This window comes from Cervus elaphus, chromosome 11 (genome assembly GCF_910594005.1).
Source record: "Cervus elaphus chromosome 11, mCerEla1.1, whole genome shotgun sequence".
In the NCBI taxonomy this organism is placed as follows: Eukaryota; Metazoa; Chordata; class Mammalia; order Artiodactyla; family Cervidae; genus Cervus; species Cervus elaphus.
Genome location: NC_057825.1, coordinates 89640987 through 89659329, shown reverse-complemented (window position 1 = coordinate 89659329; position 18343 = coordinate 89640987). Strand labels below are relative to the sequence as shown.

The 18343-nt window shown below is 35.7% G+C and overlaps 1 protein-coding gene across 6 annotated transcripts in view; it reads right to left on the bottom strand.

Moving 5' to 3' along the window:
• Positions 1 to 18343, bottom strand: part of ZNF638 (zinc finger protein 638) — a 130467-nt gene that overhangs the window by 16906 nt on the left and 95218 nt on the right. For all 6 annotated transcript variants that reach the window (XM_043918335.1, XM_043918334.1, XM_043918336.1 and 3 more), the window contains 11 exons: positions 14704 to 14754; positions 12939 to 13010; positions 12083 to 12169; positions 11567 to 11635; positions 10980 to 11017; positions 8424 to 8555; positions 6207 to 6335; positions 4989 to 5030; positions 4345 to 4479; positions 2742 to 2867; positions 191 to 228 (listed from right to left, as the gene is read on the bottom strand). In XM_043918335.1, the coding sequence (XP_043774270.1) occupies positions 191 to 228; positions 2742 to 2867; positions 4345 to 4479; positions 4989 to 5030; positions 6207 to 6335; positions 8424 to 8555; positions 10980 to 11017; positions 11567 to 11635; positions 12083 to 12169; positions 12939 to 13010; positions 14704 to 14754 (919 nt within the window). The remainder of the gene's footprint in view (positions 1 to 190; positions 229 to 2741; positions 2868 to 4344; positions 4480 to 4988; positions 5031 to 6206; positions 6336 to 8423; positions 8556 to 10979; positions 11018 to 11566; positions 11636 to 12082; positions 12170 to 12938; positions 13011 to 14703; positions 14755 to 18343) is intronic.

Sequence of the window (18343 nt, the reverse complement as noted above, 5' to 3'; positions counted from 1 at the left end):
AGCCCCAAAGTCAAACATAGGCCCCTAAAACCCCCAAACAAAACAAGAAACACCCTGACAACACTCATATACACACAAAATTATCATGAAGATAAACTTTTTGTTGTAAGTAAACAATTATCATAAAATATAGAAATAAAATTCAGTAATTAACTTTTAAAAAAATGTTAGCAAACTTAAAGAAACATACCTTTCCTTTCCTAGTTCTGGGTCTTTCTCAGCTTTCACCTGTAATATAATTCCATATCTTATTAGCGTCTATTCTACTGGATTTAAAATATTCAACTCATCAATGCAGTGTTTTTAGTTCTTAAAAATCTAAGCTAAAAAAGACAAAACCATACCTTAAAAATAAATCAAAACAGGTAGTTCTCAGTGTCCATATAATTATCATGTTCTATAACTTTTCCCCCCATTTTTAAAGAGTTCTAAATAAGGTTATACAGAATAAATGATACACAGAAATTAATGAAAAAAATAAGTTTCCATAATGCTGATAATAGGGAAAATTTTAACTTTAAAAGCCTGGCAATGCCACTTCTGCTAAGAATAAAAACCTGAAATATCAACATCTTTTTGTGTGAAATTATAATTTTAAAAGACTTCTATTAATATTTATAAAGGAGACTAGTTGACTTAAAAAGCTTTCTACACTAAATATACAGAAATGCTGGACAAATTTTAACAATAATCCCTCTAAATATATATCTGAACCACCAAGAAAGCAATGTCCTGGAGCCCAAAATCAAAGAAGCAGGAATTAAAATTCAGTGCTTATGTACCAAGCATTGACCCAGGCACTTAGGATACATCACTGAACAAAACAGCAAAAATATCCACATTTCAGAACTTTTACATACTAGCTGAAGGCTTTTTCTGTGGGAATCATGTGTGCTGAATTGATAATTATCTTTCTTTAGATCTTGTCAGATTAAAAGCCAAGAACTCTACTATATAGAAATTGAATAATATTTCTAGAGAGGTTCCTGGTGTGAGAGTTGACATCCCAGAGTAAAGGCCTTCTTTACTAGGATACCTGGTAAGGTATTGCGTCTATTTTGCAATGATATATAAAGAAAACTAAAGATGGCAGTATAAACCCTATCCACAGTGCTTACAAACAGTTTTCTCTTGTTAGAGAAAGTTTGTTAGAAAACAAACCAACCTATATGATAGTGAAGGAAATCTATACCAGATACCTGTATTAGCTAACTTGCTTTTTTATTTATAAATTAGTAAGAGAGAAAACAAATGCACGAGAGAGAACAAATTAAGCACACAAAACTGACTAAAGATATTTCAGAGAACTCCTTTAAAAACAACTCTAAAGAATACTCTCTAAAGAACTGTCCTTAAAATTTTTTAAATTCAATAGGATATAGCATCCACAGTATCAGTACAAGTGCTACTTTCAGAAAGACAGAACATTAAACTTTGAAGAGAATATTCAAAGACTTAAGAGAAAAATTTTCCTCAGGTGAAGGAACATACCAATTTTTAGATCTGCAGAATGTAGGAAATAAAATCCAAATCAAGTTAATGCCTTGTTCACTGTACTTAATCATACTGATCCTCCCAAATCACCAAACTATCCTTAAGGCCCTAGAGCTTATTTTCTCTAAAGACCTCTTCTCCTTGCTATGTTAGTAGAACTTGCTCTCTTCTTTCTTTTAGGTCTCTCAAATAATTCTTTCTCACAGGGGCCTGACCAGTCTAAAATACGCATATCCCCCTGGCATACCCGGTCATTCAGCACTCTGTATCCTTTTATCTTGATTTGTCTCCACAGTACTTCACAGCACTTTTTAACCACCTGACACACACACAATATATTACAGCTAACCTATTTTATAATAGATAAGGTGTATATGTGTGTGTGTGAATTATCTACAGTCTGTCTTCTCCACTAAAAAAACAAACAATAAAAGAACAATATGGGCAAAGAATTCTTCACCTAGACACATTATCAATGAAATAAGTAAGAGAAAAATAAAGTCATTTCCAAATATGCAAGGATTCAAAAGGTCTACTGGCCTTACATACGTTCTGGGAAAATTAGCTGACAATGTATTCTAGCAAACAGAAAGTAATCCAAGAGAGTAGGAGATACAGAGTCCAAGAAATAACACATGTAACTCAGAAGACCAATAAAAAGAAAAGCAGAGGTATACAGGTGCTTTACAAAGCAAATGACCATAAATTCAGAACAGAGTGTGAGAAAAACAGCTCTGAGAGCAGATTCAACAAATAGTAACTAAGTTATATGAACCGAGTAACACGACGACAGTGTTTTTACCATGGTGCAAGCCAAGAAACTGTAAAATCTTATTTCTTATACAAGAAGAGAGTCTGCAAATAATTTAAACAAAAGAAAAAAACAAACTTCTATAAGGAGGAAGTAAAAATGGACTCAGTGTAGATTCTGCATTCTGGAGATAATCATGCTATGGATATTGAATAGCTCTGTATATATGACCATATATGCTACATTTCCTAAGATTACCTCAATTTATTCTCATTTAGACAAATTCACACTGTTCCATAAACTATAAGAACTGGAACAGTGATTGCAAAATAAAATTTTAAAGCAAACTAAACTTATAACCAGTTTGACTACTGTCCAAGAATAATTCTCAAAATTACTTTCAGATTACATCCTCTAGCTTTGGGAGAATAAATAACCTTTATGTCTCCTTCATTTTCTAAAAGCACAAACAAAAATTGATACAAAATAATCTTACCTCTGATGAGTCCATCTTTGGAGATAATGTGCAGCTCAATACATGGTCACCTATGTTCTGTGGGTTTTGTTTCAGAAAGCTGTACATTGACTGAGCAGATTCAGGGCTATCTAACTGAAGAATTGCCTTTGGAGAAGACAAAAAAATATTAAGTTTCTTAAAAAATTAAAAGTAGAATTACCATAAGATCTAGCAATTTCATTTTTTAATATATACCTAAAAGAATTGAAAGCCAGAACTGGAACAAGTATTCGTACATGCATGTTCATACAGTATTATTCACACAGTCAAAAGGCAAAAGCAACCCCACGTGTCAATCAACAGATGAGCAGACAGATAAAATGTGGCTCATGCATATAATGGGATATTTTGTCAGCCTCAGCCTCAAAAAGGAAGGAAATTCTGACACAGGCTACAACACATGCTGAAGACATTATGCTAAGTGAAATAAACCAGACACAAAAGGACAAATATTATACAATTTCACTTATATGAGGTATCTAAAATATCAACAGTCAAATTCAGAGCGACACAAATGTGAATGGTAGGGTGGTGGTTGCCAGGAGCTAGGAAAAGGGGGGATGGGGAGTTCCTATTTAATGGGCAGGAAGTTTCAGTTTATAAGAGGCTCTGGAGATCGAGAGTGGTGATGGCTGAACAATAATGTAAATATGGTTAACACTACTCAACTTTGACAAACATGATTAAAGAAATTTCTTAAACATGTCAAAGAAATTAGTATCTACTACTTGGTAGATCAGGTATATTTTATGGAGCAAATACTGTTAAGTTTGCTATAAAATCCTTTCGAACTTTCTAGGTAATATACGGTTGTGTCCATGTGTGCTCAGTCATGTCCGACTCTGCTACCCCATGGGCTGTAGCCTGCCAGGCTCCTCTGTCCATGAGATTTCTCAGGCAAGAATACTGGAGTGGGTTGTCATTTCCTCCTCCAGGGGCTCTTCCCAACTCAGAAATTGAACCCATGTCTCCTACATTAGCAAGCGGATTCTACCACTAAGCCACCTGGGAAGCCCCAAGACATAGTTAACCAAACCCTAATTTTCATGGGCACATGTCTGAATTAAGACAGAGGGTACAGCAAATGTAAAAAGGATTTATCCTTTTGGCTTTAGCCAAATTATGAAAATAAGGTATGATTATTTCTACTTCTTTACATATAACTTAACAGAATTATCTCTGTGTATTTTAACACTGGAAAGGACTTTAGAAAATACCTGGTTGACCCACTTTCATTTTACAAATAAGAACTAAAAGTGTAAACAACTTAGCTAAGGTCACAAAGGTACTTAAGGCTAGATGAACTCAAGTCTAAACTTCCCCATAAGATAATGGTCTTTGTGCACATTACCTTTCTACCCTGTGCAAGTTTCTATTTCCCCTTAAAACTAAGAGTTCTTCCTTCTTATTAGAGCCCAGGAGAAAATAAGATGGAATATTATAATTCTGCTCAGAGGGTGAATAATGTTTACAGGTGTTTCAGTTCAGAAGTTGAATTAGAAGTTGCACACCATACTGAATATACAGTTCAGCTACATATTCTCTACAAGATAAACAGCTAAAAGAGAAGGGCCCTTGTTACCTTGTTTTTATTGCTCATGTATACATGGTGATCCACCTTCCCAAACTGAAGTCCCACACAAAGTACACACTGAAGCCCATCTTCCGGTAAGTTATCAAGATGTACAAATCGATCGTAAATTTTATCTACATTTACCTGTAGGTTTTTTTTTGAGACAGCACAGAAAAAAAACACACACACACACATAGCTGAAGTATCAAACTGCAAAACACAGATTAACAATAATTTAATTTTTCAGAGGTCAGGTGACATCCTCTCCCACGAGTAAGAAAATGACTATATAGGTAAAGATAATGTGGTATTAATTTTATATCTGAATGATCAGTGAAACAATATGCTTTAAAAGGAAGTATAATCTTTTTTCTATCAACATAACATTTACCCAAAATACCTAATATACCCAATATTTATCCAAGTCAGTTAATATGGTCCAGAATCTAAAAAATATTTCACATAAGGGACTCCTTTATCCTCTATCTCTTATTTTTTTACCAAGAGAAGACTCATATGACATCTCCATCACTTCAATATTTTAAAACTAGTGCCAAGATTTTCTTTAATTCTTAACAGGTGAAAACAATAAGACAAACAATGCTTTTTATCAATTCAACAAGCGTACAAAAGCATTTAACTGCAAAATTTACCTCTGGGTCATTTTCTCTAATCAAGGTTGTAAATATAGCTTCCTAGAAAGGCAAAATAAAGAAGATTGAAGGTGCACACTCTTTCTTATTTATATATTTAATTAGTCAAGATTTATAATAAAATATGAACAAGCATTAAGAACTACCTCAAAAAATGAGAGTCAAGCAAAATTTCTGTTCCTTCCAAAAATCTTTCCCTCTTTCTACACAAGTTATTTAAGTCACACCCGACCATAGACTTTAATTCTTCTTAGTCTTCTAAGAACATTAAAGACTAGTAAGGGGGTACCATTTAGGGAAAGACACTCAAATTCACATACAAGGAATAAGAGATCTAATTTAGCAGACAGTAAGAGAACTCAAATTACAAAGCAAACTCGAGGATGAGAACGAACAGGGATATAAGCTAGTGAAAAAAACATCACAAGGTTATTAAGTGTACAGCAATTCGATGTTACTGAATTATATAAACAGGCCAAGAGTGGCACCACACAAAGACATCAAAGCTGGAAGAAGCTAGATAAAAGGCTTAAATGCACAGAGAACGAACTTTACCTTATGAGACAAGAATTCTTAACATTTTTTTTCTCTTCAATGCTGACATATATAAAACTACCCCAGCTATTATATCACATTAGAATGATTCTCTATGGAAAGCTTTTTCAAAAGACATGCATTCCACCCTTCTCTAGAGATTCCCAGTTATCTCTGCTTCATGCCTCTTAGCAGTAAATGTTTGTAGGCCACACAAAAACAATGAAGGATTTCTAAATCAGTTAAATTCGAATAGATTTGAATTTTATGCCAGTGTCATGACTTTGTGAAAAAGGTTTTGAGGGAGACTAAACTGAAGGCAGAGCATATAACAACGATTTTTAGTATGAGTTTTAAAGAGGGGAGGCAAAGGTGAATGGGATGAAGAGAGAACAAATTCCAGAAATTTCAGGAGTTAAAACAGATCAGACCTAGCACCAGCTGGTTATGAGAAATGAAAGGAAATAATCCCTTCCACCATACATGAGGAATTGGATTCCCTCAGTATGGAAGTAACTCTCAAACAATGAGATGGGAGACTACGGAGAAACAGGAAGATGCTTTCTTAGTGTTTGAGAAAAAACACATGAGCCAAAGGAGGAAACTAGAAAACAAAACAGACTATAATAAATTTGATTAAAAATTTTAATAATTGGTAAATATGATGGTAAATCTATTATTTACCTCGTCTTTTAAATTCATGTTTTCAGGAGCCATACTTATTGAGAGTTGATTTCCATCCATTGATATTGGGAAGCAGGTATAAAATTTTACCATAGAATCTGCAGATTTTCTATTTATTTCTATAAATGCCTTTTAAACAAGAACAAAAAAAGTATTAAGTTACTTCTCCTTAAAAAATTTAATACTTAAAAGTCAAAGGAATTTCATAACTTCGCAAATATTTTTAAAATAAAAAATGCATTCCTTAGAAAGTAAGGCCTATACTCTAAGAACATTACAACTAAAACCAAGAAATAATGACTAAATTCATAAGGCAATACTAAAGAGGAATAACAAGGGACACTGTAGTAAATGACACTAAGGAAATCTTATTTATCTTATTCATCACTATATCCTTACTACCAAGAGCAGTATCTAGCATGTAGCAGACATCAAATGAACATGTACTGAGTAAACTCAATGAATGACAAAATATGAGAAATATGAGGAATGAAAGAACCAAAGAAATGTGTGATGGTTATCAAGTTATGTTCTGTTATTTTCTTAAGTATAAAACTGGAGCACCATACAATTTGGTTTTAATTTTCATACCTGGGTTAAGTAAAAAGATTGAACCTTGTTCCATACATTTGATAGTTAATGAGGTGAAAACAGTCCATATTTTTATTTATAGTTGTAGCTTTCTAAAATGAATTATATCTTTATGTCATTAGCATATTTATCAAACTTTTAGTATTTTATAGCATGTTTATACAAATCCTTTGTTTCCCATTTACACAAATATTTTAAATCTTTTATTTCAATTTTGCTTTATGTTAATTTTAATTTCAAAATGTTTAAAATGTTTATATGAGTGAATCTGATATTTTTCCATATAACATCTAGAAAAATATTAAATCTCCAAAAACCTAATTGATTCAACTCTAATCAAAAGTGGGCATAAATAATCTAGATTTGTATTTGGATTTACATTTATGCACATTCACTTCGGTATATGATGCAAACTAAGAATCTGAATTATTCATTCCCAGAGTTTCACAATTTCCCCCTATTTCAAGGTATTATCACATAAAATTCTTATATTAAAAAAAGTATTTTTTCAACTTTTATCCATCTCTAAACATTACAAATAATGTGCTTTCTAGAAAATAGCTTTAATGAAATATAGTTTACATATCATAAAGTTCACCTGTTTAAGTGTACAATTCAATGATTTTTAATGTAGAGCTGTGCAATCATTCAAGTAATCTACTTTTGATCATTGGAAGCACTGATACTGAAGCTGAAACTCCAATACTTCGGCCACCTCATGCAAAGAGTTGACTCATTGGAAAAGACCCTGATGCTGGGAGGGATTGGGGGCAGGAGGAGAAGGGGATGACAGAGGATGAGATGGTTGGATAGCATCACCCACTCAATGGACGTGAGTTTGAGTAAACTCCGGGAGTTGGTGATGGACAGGGAGGCCTGGCGTGCTGCGATTCATGGGGTCGCAAAGAGTCAGACACGACTGAGCGACTGAACTGAACTGAAAACTGAATATAATTACTTACACTTACTATCCCTTCCTTCTTTGTTTTCTTGAGTACACTGGTTCGACTCTCAAAAATTTCTAATGATCACCAACTCCTTTCTATAAGAACACTACTCCCCACCACTCTGAGGGTGCTGTTTCCATTATTTAAACTTCTCTGAACCTTCATGTCCTGTAAATATTTTCTACAAGTTGTTCATTATTAACACATTTTGTTTTAAAATTACAAAAGTAATAAACACTTATTATAGAAAATTGAAGACATACAGATAAAACTAGGCTGGTTCTATGTACTGATGACTCCATCAGTGTGAGTCTGAAAATGGTTATTTCCCATTTGAGTATAAACGGTAAAAAAAAAGCAGAAATACTAGTAAAGACAGCTAAACAAAACTTTGTAAGTTGTTAAAAAACTATTATTATATAAGGTATTTTCTGTTAAATGTTCAAGCAAATTTTTAATGGGGAAATCCATCCTTCCCACCATAAAACTACACCTGATTATAGAATAAAACTTTAAAAATAAGTGATTAACTGTATTTTGTATTTTAAAAATGCCTTAGCTTGAGACAACTTATTTTGAGGTGTTGCTCTTAAACCCTTTCTTCCAAGCTTCGTAAAGTTAATGTTTTTCAAAATGCGCTTGCAGACAACATGAATTCACAACTATTTTCAACTCTTACCTTTTTATGAGATGACAAAATCAAAATATCCTTTAAACCACCAAATGGTTTTACAAGGTTGGAAACTTCTTCAACAGAATATCCTTTACTAGGCAAATCAGAAATAAGTACCAGACACATTTCTTCTGTTTCCTTCAAAACAAATTTAAGAACTGACATTAAAACTGTTATTTACTTAGTTATATTTATTTAAGTTTGACACTGCAGATCACTGTTAGTATTTAAATTGCATTTAATACTCTGATTTATTCAGAAAGTTGGTCTAAACCACAAATTAAAAACAATACAAAATGCATTTTTCCACTTTTTAAGTACACAGAGTAATTCTGTCATCTAGTCAAGGTCTTTAGTTCTCTTCTGTAACCACTGCTTAAAAACAAGTTTAAAAACATAACGCTGCCTGTCTTTGACTAAAACTCTTTCCTTTCGTGTACTGTTCCCATTCCTGTGCCTTGTGATGCTAATATATTTGATGCTCCAAATCAGCTCAGTTCAGTTCAGTCGCTCAGTCGTGTCCGACTCTTTGCGACCCCATGAATCGCAGCACGCCAAGCCTCCCTGTCCATCACCAACTCCCGGAGTTTACTCAAACTCATGTCCATCGGGTTGGTGATGCCATCCAGCCATCTCATCCTCTGTCATCCCCTTCTCCTCCTGCCCTCAAGCCCTCCCAGCATCAGGGTCTTTTCCAATGAGTCAACTCTTCGCATGAGGTGGCCTGAAGTACTGGAGTTTCAGCTTCAGTATCAGTCCTTCCAATGATCACCCAGGACTGATCTCCTTTAGGACGGACTGGTTGGATCTCCTTGCAGTCCAAGGGACTCTCAAGAGTCTTCTCCAACACCACAGTTCAAAAGCATCAATTCTTATGCACTTAGCTCTCTTTATAGTCCAACTCTCACATCCATACATGACTACTGGAAATCAGGGCATATCCTTTTATCATACTGAGTAAAATAATTCCTTGTAAGCAACATAAAAAAGCTTACCTAGTCTCTTAGTATCCTTACCCCATAACCCAATCCTCACTACAAAATACTTCCATTTCTGCCTTCTCTTCTCTTAGATCTATTTTATTCTTCAAGATGACTCCCCCCAAAATGCCAACTTTTCCTTTAGTGGATGTTGGGTGAAATCCACAAAAGTGCACTACACTAAATTTGGCAACTTGTAACTTTTCTTTCTGGAGGGTGAGAGGGTAGGAAATTATAATTTTCATAAGCTAGCTGAGAATGATTTTTAAATAGCATGCAAACTGTGTTCACAAATGATTCCTTCTAGAATGCAATAAGTCAATCTAAAAATTCTACTGCTGCTTTAAAATATTCTTCTCAAACCAAAATAGTAAGTTAACACATACTACTTAATTACTACTTGAAGAATAGGGCAACCGCTCTAATATGAACTTACCCTCAGCCCCTGAAGGGTCTCAGGATCTTAACCACTAATTTCTAAATTAATGAAATTTTAATATATTCAAAATGACACATATAAGGCACAGGAAAACAATGTGAACTTAATGCCCTTGAAATAGAACTGCAAATGCCACTTGCTCCTCTAAACATACAAAAAATTAACTGGTATTCTAAGTATTAACATCTCTCCCATTTGCCTCTATAAGAAAAAAAAAAAATTCACAAAATTCTATTGTTTTTCTACTCAAAAACCAAGCTGGCTTAACAATTTCTTCTCAGTGAAAAAAAATGCTCAGTAACATGTACAATTATTTATGATAATCTGCACCTCAATTTCTGTGACTTACTTTGCAACTCAAGATTTTTAAACTCAAAACACACTTTCAGTTCAGTTCACTCACTCAGTTGAGTCCGACTCTTTGCGACCTCTTGAATTGCAGCACACCAGGCGTCCCTGTCCATCACCAACTCTCGGAGTTTACTCAAACTCATGCCCATCGAGTCGGTGATGCTATCTAGCCATCTCATCCTCTGTCGCCCCCTTCTCCTCCTGCCCTCAATCCCTCCCAGCATCAGGGTCTTTTCCAATGAGTCAGCTCTTTGCATGAGGTGGCCAAAGTACTGGAGTTTCAGCTTCGGCATCAGTCCTTCCAATGAACACCCAGGACTGAGCTCCTTTAGGATGGACTGGTTGGCTCTCCTTGCAGTCCAAGGGACTCTCAAGAGTCTTCTCCAACACCACAGTTCAAAAGCATCAATTTTTTGGCGCTCAGCTTTCTTCCCAGTCCAACTCTCACATCCATACATGACCACTGGAAAAACCATAGCCTTGACCAGACGGACCTTTGTTGGCAAAGTAATGCCTCTGCTTTTTAATATGCTGTCTAGGTTGGTCATAAATTTCCTTCCAAGGAGTAAGCGTCTTTTAATTTCATGGCTGCACTCACCATCCGCAGTGATTTTGGAGCCCAAAAAAAAAAGTCTGACACTGTTTCCACTGTCTCCCCATCTATTACAAGGGCACAAAAGACCATAATGTTCACCATACCTTGACATCTTTTACCTAGGTTTATAGTAAGAAAACTATACTGTGTCACAATCTCCTAAGCTTAAAAAAAAAAGGGGGAAATTAAAAACTGACCTTGCTGACTGGTTCATTTTCTGTGGCCTCCACAGCAGCTAAAGATACAAAATAAAATAAGAATTCATGCAAACATATTTTATTTATCAAGATCTAACTTTATTCCACAATAGATTAACTAGTAGCTTCATGAAAATGTAACAGGCAAAAGACCAGAGAAATTTAAATAGCATACAGTTACAAAAATAACTGGCTTTCAATTAATACATTCAGTTTTACTTCTTCTGAGAGCAAAATCAAGAAATAAGGTGAAGATCTGAATCACAATATTCTTAAATTCACCTAGATATAACCCTGATATTGGGGGAAAAAAAAAAAATATATATATATATAGTTGTTGCTGTTGAATCACTCAGCTGTTTCCAACTCTTTGCGACCTCATGGCCTGTAGCCCGCCAGGCTCCTCTGTCCGTGGGATTTCCCAAGCAAGAATACTACACTGGGTTGTCATTTCCAACATACAATATATATATATGTAATATGTATATATTTCCTACATATATATATGACACAAAAACCTCAGTAAATTTTTTTTAATCTTTCATCTTTAAACATAAGAGAACAAAATAAAATTTCTATTTACCTACCTGAAATAGTTTCTTTAGCACCATTTTCAGTGGTTTTGACTTCCACATTTGTCTTCATTTCAGAGCTTTCTGCAAGATCAAAGTGAAAGTCAAAGTTGCTCAGTCGCATCCAATTCTGTGAACCCATGGACTATATAGTCCATGAAATTCTCCAGGTCAGAATACTGGAGTGGGTAGCCTTTCCCTTCTCCAGGGAATCTTCCCAACTGAGGGATCGAACCAATGCACGTCTCCCGCACTGCAGGCGGATTCTTTACCAGCTGAGCCCTTATTAGTCTAGAAAAACACACTAATACAATTAAACTAATGAATATAAACAGGAACTTAAGCTAGGTTATTTTGTTACTTCAAGTCTCCATAAGCTGACCTGATTGAAGACAAAGCTAATACAAATTTTCCTTTGAAACACAAAACAATCCTTTTCATTTTTAAGCAATGACTCCAAAATGTATCTCGAATGTATACCAATAGGATTTAATGAAACAAAAGTACTGAATGATAGCAATTCAAGCTTACCTGGTACATTCACAGATTTACTGGTGTCTTTGTTCTTGACAAGTCCAGCCTTTTTGACTTCCAGGGACTTCTTTCCACTAGATTTTGCTTTTAAAAGTACAGTTGAACCATTATTAGAAGGTTCTATTCAGCCATTTACCATGTTTCATACTAATATGTCAGTAAATTAGTTCAATTTCATTATAAAAGCAGCTCTTTTCCATGTATTTATTTCTAATTTTTTTCCAGTATCTGTTTACCAATAAGATTAAACAAAAATATAAACTGAGATACAATTTTTGTTAAGGGTTATTAATGATTCACAAATTTGATCCTCATGTGCCAAAAGCACACAAAATCACACACAAAAATTCTACTTTATTATTTTCACAAAGATTCTTTACAATTAACATTAGTCTACTGGGAAAACATATTAATAAACAGATCATGTTAGTTTCAACATGTTACAATTCAGTGTTCCATTTCTTGATGGAGGATACATTCTTATAACATGGAAAGAAAATCTTTAAAGTAGAAATATTAGGGGAGTTCTATAAGCTGAGAAAGATAATATGAAGTGACAACTCTAAACATATGAGGAAAAGAAAGATTAAACAGGAGGGAAGTGGTTTAGCAGCCTATTATGCAGCTGTCAGAAATGTTTCCAAAATATCTGCAATGGCAAAAGCTGTCAAAGACCAAAGCACCTAAGAACGAAAGTTATATGTGTGTCAAGTTTTAAGTATCAAAGAAGTATCTACTAAACTTTTCAAGATGTTATTAGATACAAATTATATAAAACTTGCTTTTGATATTATATTATATTCTTTAAAACAGAATTATGAATAAACTTAATATAACCTTTCAACAGTCTTACCTGTTTTGATTGAAGCTTTATTACCTTTAGCAGCTACTGTTACCACAGATTTGACAGAACCTGCTGACTTCCCTAAATCACAAAAGCTCAGTCAAAACTGGTTTATTTATTAATTAGTATCAACAATATTCAAAGAACCTCACAAAGGATATAAGAGCAACAGACTATATTTTATTCAAAACATAAAATGCTACCATCTTTAGGGACACAGATCATTTGCTAAATTAGAAATGATAATGCACCTCCCTTTTTGGGTACTTAAAAAATAGCATTCAGGCAAGTTACTTAAATCATATCAACTAGAAGCAAAATTACTAACCACAGGATATAAAAACATTTCTATGATGGCTTTAATGGTTCCAAAAGCAGTTATATTTAGGACCTCCCAATTCATGCTTCCTTGGCTCCCAGTTGATTAAAAAGCCCTTCAAAGTGAAAGTCGCTCAGTCTTGTCTGACTCTCTATAACCCCATGGACTATTGCAGTCCATGGAATTCTCTAGGCCAGAATACTGGAGTGGGTAGCCATTCCCTTCTCCAGGGGATCTTCCTAACCCAAGGATCAAACCCAAATCTCCCTCATTGCAGGCAAATTCTTTACCAGCTGAGTTACCAGGGAAGCCCTTAAGAATACCTATATCATGGTCAGGCCACATCAAGATTGTTTTGACTCATTCCTAATGGGTCCTATTTTAACAGAACTTTTTGAACTGCTCTAACACTTTGTACATATGCATATGTTACTATTGCCTATATTCCAAAATGAAGTTTATATAAAGACTGTGATCATCTAAGTGTCACTAAAAAGACTGCCAGAGAACAAGAAAAACTGAACCTTTTTATTCAGAGAGCAACAAGAGGTTTAGTTCTTAAAATCAGGATTCTCAACAAGTAGCAAGACAGTATATGAGGAAAAAGACCAGGTTCAGAAGTCATAAAATCCAAGCTGAATTCCAAGTTAAATTGTGAAGTCTGGGATAATTTACTGATTGCTGTGCACACTACCCCTTTATAAACAATGGTGGTAATCACCCTATTTAACAGGACCTTCTGTGAAAATATGATCATGCTTTTGAAAAGTTATTAAAATGAATTATGACATCTACAATATTTAATCAAAATAGCTTATAAATCCACTGCTCATATCCAAAGAGAGACCTTAATTTTTGCTCAAAAAGAGAAATACTAATCTTTATATTGTCATTTAACCAGTCATTTCCTAGTCATGCCCAAGTTTTGTCACACTGCAGTAACCTAAGCCCAAATGAACCCTTAAGTGTTTCTTTCACTATTCTATGCTATTACCACAAATCAATTCACTTTACTACTTCTAGTAGAGGAAAAACAGAAAGGGGGATAAATACTAGGGCAAGCAGAAAAAAATTAAATTAGTTACTTTAAAATATAATGTAGCCTACAAAAAAGGCAAAAAGAACATCATTTGCCATAAGTTTGTTATCTGGACTATTTTATAAACAAAAAGTAAACAGAGAAGACCAAAATAAGAGAGAAAAAGGGAAATATTTCTAATATTCATCAAGAGAAATAGTTTGCCAGTTAAATTATCTTATTTTGATAATAACTGCAGGAAAAGAGCATTGTCTACTAAACATGCTTTCTCAAAACTTCTAGATGACTGTAAATTTCAAAAATTGGTATATACTCAGCAAACACTGTATCACATGAAATCCAAGACTGATGACAAAACCATCTTAAACAATTTAAAGTTAATCAACATATCTAACATCCTAATATAGAAAACATACCTGAAGATTTATTTACTTTGGTTGCAGATGTCTTGGTTTGTCCAGTTTTCGCTAAAACAATAAGAAAAATACATCAGTAACACATTACAAAAAATATAATTTACATTTAGGAAAGAGCTAACTTGGCATAAGCTTCTTATCCTTCTCCATCAGAGGGCAGAGAGAATGAAAACCACAATCACAGAAAACTAACCAACTGATCACATGGATCACAGCCTGGTTTAACTCAAAGAAACTAAGTGCCAACCCATGCAGGGCCACCCAAGACGGATAGGTCATGGTGGAGAGTTCTGACAAAACGTGGTCCACTGGAGAAGGGAATGGCAAACTACTTCAGCATTCTTGCCTTGAGAACCCCATGAACAGTATGAAAAGGCAAAAAGATACGACACTGAAAGATGAACTCCCTAGGATGGTAGATGCCCAACATGCTACTGGAGAAGAGCGGAGAAATAGCTCCAGAAGGAATGAAAAGGCTGAGCCAAAGCTAAAACAACATCCAGTTGTGGATGTGGCTGGTGGTGAAAGTCAAAGTCCAATGCTGAAAAGAACAATACTGCATAGGAACCTGGAATGTTAGGTTCATGAATCAAGGTGAACTGGAATTGGTCAAACAGGAGACTGAAGAAGGCAATGGCACCCCACTCCAGTCCTCCTGCCTGGAAAACCCCACGGACGGAGGAGCATGGTAGGCTGCAGTCCACAGAGTCGCTAAGAATCGGACACGACTGGGCGACTTCACTTTCACTTTTCACTTTTATACATTGGAGAAGGAAATGGCAACCCACTCCAGTGTTCTTGCCTGGAGAATCCCAGGGACAGGGGAGCCTGGTAGGCTGCCGTCTATGGGGTCGCACAGAGTCGGACACGACTGAAGCGACTTAGCAGCAGTAGCAAACAGGAGATGGCAAGAGTAAACATTGACATTTTAGCAATCAGTGAACTAAAATGGAGCGGAATGGGCAAATTTAATTCATATGATCATTGTATCTACTACTGGTGGCAAGAATCCCTGAGAAGAAATGGAACAGCCCTCATAGTCAACAAGAGTCCAAAATGCATCACTTGAGTGCAGTCTCAAAAACGACAGAATGATCGGTTTGTTTCCAAGGAAAACCATTCAATACTGCAGTAATTCAGTTCATTTTCAAGGCCAATGATTCAATATCACAGTAATCCAAGTCTATGCCCCAATCACTAATGCTGAAGAAGGTGAAGTTGAATGCTTCTATGATGACCTCATAGTCAACAAGAGTCTGAAATGCAATCTCAAAAATGACAGAATCATCTCTGTTCGTATCCAAGGCAAACCATTCAATATCATAGCAATCCAAGTCTATACTCCAACCACTAATGCCAAAGAAGCTGAAGTTAAACGGTTCTATGATGACCTGAAAGACCTTACAGAATGAACACCTTTTCATCATAGGGGACTGGAATGCAAAAATAGGAAGTCAAGAGATACCTGGAGTAACAGGCAAGCTTGGCCTTAGAGTACAAAATTAAGCATGGCAAAGGCTAACAGAGTTTTGCCAAAAGAACACATTGGTCATAGCAAACACCCTCTTTCAACAACATAAGAGTCGACTCTATACATGGACATCACAGGATGGTCAATGCTGAAATCAGACTGATGATATTTTCTTTGCAGCCGAAGATGGAGAAGCTCTATACAGTCAGCAAAAATAAGAGCAGGAGCTGACTGTGGCTTAGATCATAAACTCTGATTGCAAAATTCAGACTTAAATTGCAGAAAGTAGGGAAAACCACTAGACCATTCAGGTATGACCTAAATCAAATCCCTTGCAATTATACAATGGAAGTAACAAGTAGATTCAAGGGATTAGATCTGATCGAGTGTCTGAAGAACTATGGATGGAGGTTTGTAATATTGTTCAGGAGGCAGTGATAAAACTATCCCCAAGAAAAAGAAATGCAAAAAGGCAAAATGGTTGTCTGAGGAGGCCTTACAAATAACTGAGAAAAGAAGAGAAGCTAAAGGCAAAGTAGAAAAGGAAAGTTATAACAAACTGAATGCAGAATCCCAAAGAATAGCAAGGATAGACAAGAAAGCCTTCCTAAGTGAATGATGTAAGGAAACAGAGGAACACAACAGAGTGTGAAAAGACTAGAGATAAAAATCAGAGACACCAAGGGAGCGTTTCACGCAAAGATGGGGACAGTAAAGGACAGACACGGCAGGGACCTAACAGAAGCAGAAGAGATTAATAACAGGAGGCAAGAATACACGGAAGAACTATACAGAAAGGATCTTAATGATCTGGATAACCATGACGGTGTGATCACTCACCTAGAGCCAGACATCCTGGAATGGGAAGTCAAGTTGAGACTTAGGAAGCATCACTACAAACAAAGTTAGTGCAGGTGATAGAATTCCAGTTGAGCTATTTCAAATCCTAAAAGATGATGCTGTGAAAGTGCTGCCCTTCAGTATGCCAGCAAATTTGGAAAACTAAGCAGTGGCCACAGGACTGGAAAAGGTCAGTGTCATTCCAATCTCCAATCTCAAAGAAGGGCAATGCCAAAGAATGTTCAAACTACCACACAACTGCACTTATTTCACACGCTAGCAAGGTCTTGCTCAAAATCCTTCAACCAAGGATTCAACAGTACATGAACCAAGAACTTCCAGATGTTCAAGCTGGATTTAGAAAAGGCAAAGGGACCAGAGATCAAATTGCCAACAACCGCTGGATGATAGAAAAAGCAAGAGAATTCCAGAAAAACATCTACTTCTGCTTCATTGACTACGTTAAAGCCTTTGACTGTGTGGGTCACAACAAACTGCAGAAAATTCTTCAAGAGATGGGAACACCAGACCACCCTGGTATTCTGCCTGCCTCCTGTGAAACCTGCATGTAGGTCAAGAATCAACAGTTAGAACCAGGCATGGAACAACAGACTAGTTCAAAATTGAGAAAGGAGTATGTCAAGGCTGTATATTGTCACCTGCTTATATAACTTATATGCAGAGTACATCATGCAAAATGCTGGGCCGGACAAAGCACAAGCTGGAATCAAGATTGTGGGGAGAAATATCAATAACCTCAGATATGCAGATGATACCACCTTTATGGCAGAAAGCAAAAAGGAACTAAAGAGTCTCTTGATGAAGGTGAAAGAGGAGAGTGAAAAGACTGGCTTAAAACTCAAACAATCAAAAAATGAAGATCATGGCACCTGGTGCCATCACTTCATGGTGAATAGTTGGGGAAAAAGTGGAAAGTGGTAGGTTTTATTTTCTTGGGCTCCAAAATCACTGCAGATGGTGAGTGCAGCCATGAAATTAAAAGACACTTGCTCTTTGGAAGAAAAGCTATGACCAACCTAGACAGCATGTTAAAAAGCAGAGACATTACTTTGCCGACAAAGGTCTGTATAGTCAAAGCTATGGTTTTTGCAGTAGTCATGTATGGATGCGTGAATTGGACCATAAAAATGGCTGAGTGCCAAAAAACTGACGCTTTTGAACTATGGTGTTGGAGAAAACTCTTGAGAGTCCCTTAACCTGCAAGCAGATCAAAGATATGATGTGAAGAACTGACTCATTGGAAAAGACCCTGATGCTGGGAAAGATTGAAGGCAGGAGGAGAAGGGGGCAACAGAAGATAAGATGGTT